At 39.0% G+C, this 10050-nt stretch overlaps 1 protein-coding gene across 4 annotated transcripts; it reads left to right on the top strand.

The window, feature by feature from the left end:
• Nucleotides 1-2107: 2107 nt before the first annotated feature.
• On the top strand, nucleotides 2108-6656 carry MC5R (melanocortin 5 receptor). 4 transcript variants are annotated; one of them, XM_053961899.1, is made up of 3 exons: nucleotides 2108-2328; nucleotides 2890-3076; nucleotides 3170-6656. In XM_053961899.1, the coding sequence occupies exon 3, from the start codon at nucleotides 3256-3258 to the stop codon at nucleotides 4231-4233; it is 978 nt and encodes a 325-aa protein (XP_053817874.1). In that variant the 5' UTR covers nucleotides 2108-2328; nucleotides 2890-3076; nucleotides 3170-3255; the 3' UTR covers nucleotides 4234-6656. The 4 variants fall into 4 exon arrangements, with proteins under 4 accessions (XP_053817874.1, XP_053817883.1, XP_053817863.1 ...); XM_053961908.1 differs by lacking the exon at nucleotides 2890-3076 and having other exon boundaries at nucleotides 2108-2320; XM_053961888.1 differs by lacking the exon at nucleotides 2890-3076.
• Nucleotides 6657-10050: the final 3394 nt, after the last annotated feature.

The raw sequence follows: 10050 nt of genomic DNA, 5'->3' as shown, positions 1-10050 counted from the left end.
AGGCAATTTTTCTGCAAGCTTTGTAAATAAGGGACTTTTTTTGTGTAGCATAGGCAAGGTTTACACCTGCAATGTCTGGCTTGTGGAACAAGAATCCAAATGCTGATTCATAATTTATATGTAAGAAACTTGGCATTGCCCTAAGGAATAACAGCCAAACCACCCAGTCTGATGTGTAATTTATTTCATGCAATTGGCTGGTTTGCTGAGCCCCACCAGGTACACTGAAAACTTTGGTAAAGCAGTTAAGCTGGTCTGCAAAGAACTTTGTTAAACTGACCATACAGAGCAATTTGTAAATGGAATGAACAGAACCTAACAAGAGACAATGTGATATACAACAACAGAAAGCAAGTTGGGTACTGCAAGAGAAGTAATTGGAAGGGGGAAGAGTACACTGTCTGCACAGTTCTTGCTAGATATAAGAGCACAAGAACAAGTAAAATTTACTGTTATATCTTACTTCCAGGACCTGCAATGGGAAAATCAAAAGCTATGGAAAAGATAACCAAAGTTAGCTAAGGTAAGTTAACTTTGCTGAAAACTTGTTACCAAAAACATGCTTTACATTAAAGAACAGAAAGAGGACTGCAGATGATATTTCTCTATTCTTTTCTTTTGGTCATAGCAAAGAACTAAGAGCTCAGAACTGGCACATAGGTGAGATACAGCAGGGAGTGTGTGTGTTCAGCAGATGGCATGACCCACTCTGATTTAACAGCTGCACTTGAGCATAGTTTTTGACCTCTAGTTTGTGATAATCAAAATTCTCTTTCCAGTACTGGAGGGAAGGGATAGGCAAAGTTAATCTCCTGACTATAACTCCATGCTATATATAACTATATGCTAAAAGAGCCATTTTACTCAAAATGATAAAAAAATATTTTTCTCTGTCACCCTTGGTGCAGGGACTATTTGTACAGAAAAATATTTCATATAATGGTCCAGGTGATTCTGCATCCCTAGCGTGAAGGGTTAGAGTGAAACCAGCAGTGACAATATTACTGTCCAATTACCTGCTGTAGAATATAGTAATTGGAAATTGGGATTTAACTGTTTTTCGATGATAAACCTTAGCTGAACACTGAAAATACAAAAGTGACCCAGGATATAACAATAAAATTAGGATTTATTGGTGATGATGCCTTAAGAAGAATGCTGGAGGTTAAAAAGAAGCATTTGGATCTGTTATACACCATGAAAAAACCTCAACCCACTGATTTTTGGAAAAGTGGTGATTTGGAGAAGCAGAGACTTCCTGCGTCAAGTTAACTTCAAATCCTGCATGGTGTCTGACTGCCTGGTTAGTAGCTAAGAAGAAGGGCATTTGGCAGTGTCAGGAATGCTTTGCATTCCCCAGCCTGCACCTGGAAGCAGAGGCCATTTGTTAAAGACTTGAACTGATTTTGCTACCTTTTGGGCAAGGCCCAGAAGGAGCATTGGCTGCCTGACTGCTAAACCCACAGAGGAACTTCAGCCACTGGAATACTGAGCACTGAGTTTAACAGCTCTTGGGCCCCTGGGGAATTCGCATCCATCTTGGGGAGCCCGGGCTCCTGGCATGATACACTGCTCCTTCCATTTCTACACTGAAATCTCTATTCTAGCAAGGGGTACAGAACACAGCTGTTAATTTGTTCAATTGTTTTAATACAAATTATTTAAATATATTTTCTATTAGTGGCATGGTGGCTTTGACTCTATGTTCTCTACGTTTTGTGACAGTGGGGTTCTTATTTCTGAAAAAATCCCAGCAAAGCTGAATATGAGAAAAATGCTTATAGCAGTAATAAGCCTCCCACTTCAATAATAGTCTTTCCTCCTCCTTTGGAAGTACTATTGCAGGATGAATCTATTGTCAGTGTACTAGAAACAACAAAGAAAACAAGCAAACAAAGGAAAGGAGCACGTCTGGTACATTTTCCCTCTTTAATATTATAGAAAGCTCATAATGAATTTCAGATCAGAATCCCTGTTCAGTTAGAAGGAGAGGGGAAGGCCACTAGATGGTGGTAAAAAACCAAGCCTTTGCTATGAGATCTGTGGAAAGAGAAGTCCAGGGGGGTAAAGAAGAGGAGGAGGAGCCACAGTTTGAGTACTGAAGTCATTATTGCTTGGAGTCTATAAAAAGGCAGTTGCACAGTAAGTAATTTATACGTGGTCAGCTTTGACTCTATGGATTTACTAATTCTTTTCCCTCTATTTTTTTTCATCTTTTGCCACCAAGGAGTCCCCAGCCCCACATGTCAGGGGGGCTGAAACTTCAGCTCTCTGGAGGAAACGTTGCAGACGAGGAAAAGCAGCTGAAGGAGCAGCTCTGGTAAATAGGTACAGTAAATTCTTGATTGCAAATAAAAAGTGGCTTTTTGAAACTGAAAATTATTTAGCATTATATGCTTTGAATTTTTATTTGCAACAAGTCACTGACAATCAAATCTAAATGTTCCCTTTATTAAAAATGTGATGACTTACAACTTTCCCTAAATATTGTCATTACCAGAAAACCATTGAATAAAATATTCTGGATTTGGAAAAGAAAACTTTTTTTACAATAGAATTCTACTCACACCAATTCTGTAACCTTAGTGTATCCTGAAATGTATGGATTTGCCTTGGTTAGGTGTTTAATACCATGCTTTTAAATGAGCATGTTAACACTGCACAGATATGGTGTTTATAATATAGTTTATGCCAAATTAAATGTACAAAGGTCAGGAAAGCATTTAAACCTTTTACTGAAAATGTTCAATTCTTTCTTGTGTCAATAATAGAAACTTCTCTATATTGTATTAAAGTAAGTGGTTTCTGCTGTACCTAATGCTACATCCTCCTGCATTTCTGGGGTCTGAGAGCTGGGACTGGGAAAACTGTTTTTTGTTTGTTTTTCAGCAGAACTTCCAGGACATTCTGGGGAAGTACTCCAGGGAACCAGATAGAATAAACAAAACTATGAATGAAGAGTGCAGGAATATTTTCATCAGTTTGTGATTTTAATTTCCCAGTAAGGATAGGTAGAAAATCTCTGAGCCAACTAAAGTTTAATTTTGAATCAGCGAAGGAATGTGCTGTGGAAGAGGTGGGACATGTACAAACCAAATCAAATAAAAATGGCTGGTATTTATGTTGTCAACTTCTGCCTGTAATCTTCATGCTGTATTTTTTTTTTTAGGCAGGATCTTCTGCCTTTTGGAAAATGCATTTACCACACTCCTTGGCAAGCCCTTCAGAAGGAACAGAACGTGTTAGCTCCCAGAGATGAACACATCCTCTCAATTCTATGTCTCTGAACTAAACCTGAGTGCCTTCGGTAGCAACTTTACTGTGCCTACTGCAAAGAGCAAGTCATCGCCATGTGAGCAAGTGGTCATCGCAGCTGAGGTGTTCCTAACTCTGGGCATTGTAAGCCTCCTTGAAAACATACTAGTCATATGTGCAATAGTTAAGAACAAGAACTTGCACTCACCCATGTATTTTTTTGTTTGCAGTTTAGCAGTGGCTGACATGCTGGTTAGTGTGTCTAATGCTTGGGAGACCATAACCATATACTTAATAAACAATAGACACATCATTATGGAAGATGCCTTTGTCCGTCATATAGACAATGTCTTTGATTCCATGATCTGCATATCTGTGGTGGCTTCCATGTGCAGTTTGCTGGCTATAGCAGTAGACAGATATATCACTATCTTCTATGCCCTGCGCTATCACAACATCATGACGGTGAAAAGATCAGGGCTCATTATTGCATGCATCTGGACCTTTTGCACGGGCTGTGGCATTATCTTCATTCTTTATTATGAATCAACTTACGTGGTCATTTGTCTCATCACTATGTTTTTTACCATGCTCTTCCTCATGGTCTCACTGTACGTCCATATGTTCCTCCTGGCTCGTACTCATGTGAAGAAAATCGCTGCTTTGCCTGGGTACAGCTCTGTCCGTCAAAGAACCAGCATGAAAGGAGCCATCACTCTGACTATGCTTCTTGGCATCTTCATTGTTTGCTGGGCTCCATTCTTCCTTCATCTCATCCTGATGATCTCCTGCCCTCAAAACCTTTACTGTGTTTGCTTCATGTCCCACTTCAACATGTACCTCATTCTTATTATGTGCAACTCAGTGATCGACCCCTTGATCTATGCCTTTCGTAGCCAGGAAATGAGGAAGACCTTCAAAGAGATAATTTGTTGCTATAGCCTGAGAATGCTCTGTGGGTTATCAAACAAGTATTAAGATAAAACCAAATAATAATAAAGCGAAACCTGGGAAGAGACTGAAAAGGCAACATCTTCCTGCACCCGTAATTCTGGTGAAATGCCTGTGGAACATTTTCTCCATTCAGCTGTCATGATTCCTGCAGCAATCAGAAACCCTTTTTTAACATGTGATTTTACATTTCTTTCCCTCCACACACACCTCTCTCCCGCTAGTGGTTGGAGCTACTCAGTGCATCTGTATTATGGGGATAAAGGATTTTTTGAATCTCATTTACTCTACTGAAGATTGGAATTTATAAGAGGATTATACAGGGGAAACCTTATTTTTATTTCTGCTAAATGCAGTGATTGAATTCTGCCATGTGAATGAACCCACCGGTCTCTCAATGTATTTTATTTTGGTGTTCTTTGTCTCTCTAGATATAAAAAAAATAAAAAATTCTCTCTCCAGATAAAAAAAAAAAAAAAAAAGCATGGCTTATTTTGATGCCCAGAATTTTCAAGGAAGTTTTTTGCTTTTTCCTTCTGAAGACATAAAATCAGAGAAATAGCTCCAATTATCAAGCTCCACATACCTTGGTCAGAAGTTAGGATCAATACATATGCACAAATCAGCAGTCTTGTATTCCAGTCATGACTGTTACTGTCATAAAATTTGTATTGTGTAAGATGCCAATGGTATAATGAGATTTTCCAGGCTGGGTACAGCGCTTTGTCATATATGACTATATATGTTCAAACCACTGTGAAGCAAGATGTACCACAGGTGGATTTTAAGACTGCATATGAAGACTGAGCCGATTCTAGTTTGTCTGTTTTCTTGATTTGCCAGGGCTAGGGAAGCAAAGAGAACCTAGCCTGTAGATATTCATGCAATATTTTGTGGAGATGGAAAGACTGAGTGAGTGGCTGCCTTTGTATAGACATTAGAGAAGCCTTTTGGATGTGAAGAGCTTGTGTTACTGTAGATTGCATCTTTCAAGTTGGGAGAGACAAAACAAGTTTGATGGCAAAAGGCATGGCAAAAAACTGATTTCAAAACATCAGGGACATGTAGCTATAACAGAGTCCTGACTTTTGTTCCCCAAACAAAGTTTTCCTCTTAGTTGAGAGGATTCTAAACGGAAACCCTCATGCCTTTTGTGTGGGTAGTTTGCATCTAGTCATACTTTCATAAACCTGCTGTTCTGCAACAGCTGTGTAATGTGTAAAATACTGGGCCCACAAAAGAGGGAGGAAGTGCAACTGTGGTATTTCTTGATGACCATGAATGGTGCATATCTTGTGCTGTGATTTAAGTTGTGGAAAGATTTCAAGTGGTGTTAAACTGCTGCCTAGATAGCTGAATATATCTTGAAAAAAACAAACCCTTCTGAAATCTGGAAGAACAATGGTTGTTATACTTGGTTTATACATGCTGTAAGACTCTTGTTTATCAGTAGACAGTTTATGATTTATTCCATGCGTGTTAGGTTATACTTCCAAGGTGAAAGTCCTGATTGGGTTTTAGGAATCTTTTTTTGCCATAAGGGTGGTCAAATATGTGAACAGGTGCTCAATGTTTGTGCAAAATCCATCTCAGAAAGATTTAGAACTTCACTCGACATGGCCCTGAAAAATCTGCGCTAAATTGAAAGCTGACTCTAACTTTAAAGAGGGCCTTGCTTTGAGCCACTAGGAGCAGATTACCTCCACAACTGCCTTCCAACCCAAATTATTCAGTGATTCTATGACACAGTTTGCATATTATGATAAAATTATAGTTTTCCCCTCCTAATTTTATCTCTTGTGTAAGAAAAATTGCAAAGTATTCCCCTTCACACACTTAAAGCCTACTTTATGTCTTCATTTGCTTAGGAGGTTTCTGACAGGAGAAGTAAGGTGCACCTTTAGCACCAGAGTTATACATTTTGCCTGCTTAAAATTTGCTATTCCTCCAGCTCACATATATCTTCCTCTGACATGAGTGGGAATGCTATTCTCAGTGGAGATATCTTATTATGCTGACTGATATACTGATTATCAGTGCATTAGGGGCTAGAGTCTTCCTTCAGCTATATCTGAAAATGGGATTTCAGAGAATACTGGTGGTCAGTAGTGAGAATCTTGCCTTGTTTCAGTCCATCTCTTAATCCTATCCATAAATAACCTCAAAATGTTGGCTCTTGCAGCTATGAATATAAATGACAAAAGGAGACAGTTCCACTGCATAGTGAAAGGCACCAGCTGATGTAAATAAATCATTAAATCTTCACTGGGTATTGCAAATAAAATAGTTTTGTACATAACTGTAAATCAACTAAGGGAAAGCAAAACTGTAATAGCTTTTGGTATTTTCTTGAATTGTATAATACTCTTTTTTGTTTTGTTTGAAGTCTGTTTGATGTATAAACACAGACATATGAAGAAACTATTAAACTGGATTGTTGGAAACTCCCACATTTTTGGTTATTCATTGTAATGTTTCTGCTACATTATTCACAGAGGGAATATTGCATTACTGACTTTCACGTCTCATTTAAACAGATGCCTTCTTAAGAAACATTCTGAATGAGAGTTACAGACAAATACAGTGTATTTACATTCATACCTATGCTCCCCTGGGTGTCAGAATCACATCTTCATTATAAGCTTTTCAGGTGGGGAGCTGAAACAACTTAAAAGTGAAATGAAAGTCTTAAAACAGGCTAGAACATTTCCTGCAAAATGGGTTGTTTACACTCTAGCAATGAATATAAAATACGTATCTCTGGGAGACCATGACAAGGTTTAACATGTTTCTTTCTCCAGCTTAGCTGCAAAATAAAAGGAACATTTAGCATACTGTCACTTCTGTCAGAGCCTGGAAAATACTAAGTGTTGTGATAGACTGGGACAAGCCAGCATTGCGTAAGCAGGAAATTTGCTGTCACAGGACAGTCATGAAAAATTAGTTGCTAGACTGTTGTTGGATGATGTTTCTGCAGTTAATGACACTACTCTTGCTTATCCAGCCAGACATTTACTGTTCAGCTTTAGTCAATGGACAAAGAAACTCGAATCACACTATTTCTGCCCCAAAGCACCAAAACTAATTTTTATTGCTCACTGTTGCTTTGATGACAGAACACTTCACTGCTTCTAACTCATGTGTCACAATTTAAAAGTTCTTAATAAGCAAGTATTCTGATCTCCCTCCTGTTGCAGGTGGGATCAACTTCTATAAAGTCATGTGCATGTTAAGCAGATTACTATCAGGGGGAATTTTAAAAGGAAAAATCTGAGTCTTTTCTCCATGCCAAGGCCACAATAAGAGTCTAGGAAGTACTAGTTTCCCAAAGAGCCTTAGCATCTCCTATAACACAAAATGGTTATAACTGGACAGGGCAAAGAAGTTGCTTATGGTCCTGGGCTTCATGATCCTGCTTCCCAAATGGGCACAAATCTGCCACAAAAAGGTCTAATTACTCAGTAGCAGTGCCACTGAGTCTGGGCTGGGAGGGATGATTGGTTTTAGATCTACAATCTACAGGTCTGCACCCTTTGTGCAACCAGTGTCCAGCAGTCCACTAAGATAGTGTGGAACCCTTCCAAGAGTGGGTTGCACATTCATTCCCACCTCTCAGGCTTATCTCCTCTGAAAACCTCAGAATATCTCTCTGGAGACTGGAGTTGCATTTTTTGTGGATCCTGTGCAAATAAGTGCAGAAAGCACAAACTTTAGCAAGGCAGAAAAGTTTTAATACCTTTGGGAAAACAACTCAACTCTCTCACAATCTGCTTTCTGAAATCTTCAAGGACTCTATTTTACTCCAAAGTCTTGTTGTGGATTCTCCTGCCTATTTTTCAGTAAATGCTTCCTCTGTTGCTCATCAGCTTCTTGCACAGAAGACCAGTTCATGGTGACCACTGCTGTGTTCAGGAACTGCAAAGGACGGTCCCAGTCTTCAGCTGTGTTGGTTTTCATGTACAGTGCCCTTCCTGTTAGGCAGGGTGGGTGAAGAAGATTTGGGAACATGGATGTGGAACTGGGGATCCTCATATGGGACAGACATGTCCTCATGTGACAGAAAGTCATGCAGGCTGTGGTGGAACTGCCTGCATAAGACTCTCTGCTAGTTTATCTCCAGGTGAGATGTTCTCCCTCCTTTTCTAATCTTAGCCTGTGTTACAACCTGAGCTGTGGGCATCTTGGATCCTCCTGTTCTTCATACAGGACAGAAGAGTCTGTGGTGTATATGTACACCTACACACATGTCTACACCAGTTTTTACTCCCAAATATAAAATGCAAGTACAGATGACATCAACAGATTAAATGTATGTGAGAATGTATAGTTCCTTTCCTTTAACCTTTCTGCTTTTTATTATTTGTTATACTGCTTTCCAGTCTGCAGCATGTTTTTCATATATTTCCTCTCCCTGTGAACAAACTAGCAACAGTCAAAATCTGAAGTAGAAGAAAAAAGCCTCAAGTACCTTTTGCATCTTGAGGTTTTGAAAATTATAGCAGATCAGTGTGACAGAACAGAGTTCCCCTAGCACCAGTTAAACTAAAGATCTAGTAAATTTGTTAAATTCTTATGGTTTAAGCATTATTCCCACAACAGTTTCTTTTTGAGTAGCTTGTTAAAAAAAGCCCTAAGAATGCATGACCAGCTGTGCTGAGCAAGAAGTGAAGGGTTTTCATCAAAACAAAGGGCAGCTCTTTAGGGACATTATGTAAAGTCTGGACTTGTGTCTAGAAATCCTCTGGAATGCCAGCAGAGCTCCCAGGAAGCTGTGATTTAGGGACTTCTTGGGCAGTAGGCTATATTTACAGATTTGTGACCGATAGCTCTAAATGAATGGGTCTTATACAAATTTACCTAATCACTCTTGGATCTCTTTATTTTAATCTGAAATATCTTGTTTCCCAAGTTAGATCAGTTGAGTGGAAAAATGATTTTTTTTCTCTTATAAAATATCTACTTATAAGTTTTCTTCAATGCCCTACAGTCCTTATGTTGCAAAGAAAAGAAGTAATTAGTCTCCATTAATTTCCCTTGTGACATTCATTATCCTACTCCCCTATATTCTTCTATAAATGTTATCTTTGCCAGCTAGGAATCCTGGCCCATTTAATCTCTACTGGTATCTTCATACCTTGTTGTCATTATGTTGTTTTCCTAGACCCATTATATTGTTTTTGGCTCAGAGGGGACCAGATAAGCAAATGATAATCCAGATCTAGATGGAAACTACATTTCCACAGTGCCAGATGCTGCTGCCTCTTTTGTTGTCTATGCAGTGTGTAACAACATACTTTCATTTAGTACAACACTAATTTAGTACTAATTAGTACTAATAATTGTACTAATTAGTACTCTATAATTTGGAAAATTTCAAGATCTCTAAAATGCTCATGGGAACAAATGCTCTCTGTTCTCTAAATAAGCTTTCATTTTTGATGGTAAGGACATGTAAAACTTATGCCAAAAATACGTTGCTTAGGGGTGTTTCTGTCTTTCCAGGACCGAGTATATGCCTTGGCCGTGTCCTATCTCAGTAGCAGAACTCATCTGCTGGACACAGCTTTCATTTCCCTGCCTCTAATGGGATGGAAGCCTGGCCACAGAGGCTGGAACAGCCTTGTGTCCCAGCCATGTTCTGCGTGGCTGAGGATCAGGGATCTCAAGTTCAGATACAAACTCTTCCTAGAAGCTCATAATTTCCTTGAGAAGGGTGGTAAGCATGTAATTTGCACAGCTACCTTCAGATGGTGATTTATCACTCCTCTCCTTTCAATTAGGCTGGTTTTACACCTGATTAAAGCACGATGGGAAATGGAATGATCAGCTTTGTATGCTGGCTCC

Source organism: Vidua chalybeata, chromosome 1, assembly GCF_026979565.1.
Source record: "Vidua chalybeata isolate OUT-0048 chromosome 1, bVidCha1 merged haplotype, whole genome shotgun sequence".
Classification (NCBI taxonomy): Eukaryota; Metazoa; Chordata; class Aves; order Passeriformes; family Viduidae; genus Vidua; species Vidua chalybeata.
Note: the sequence above shows the minus strand (reverse complement) of the source record. Positions and strands in the feature narration are given on the sequence as shown.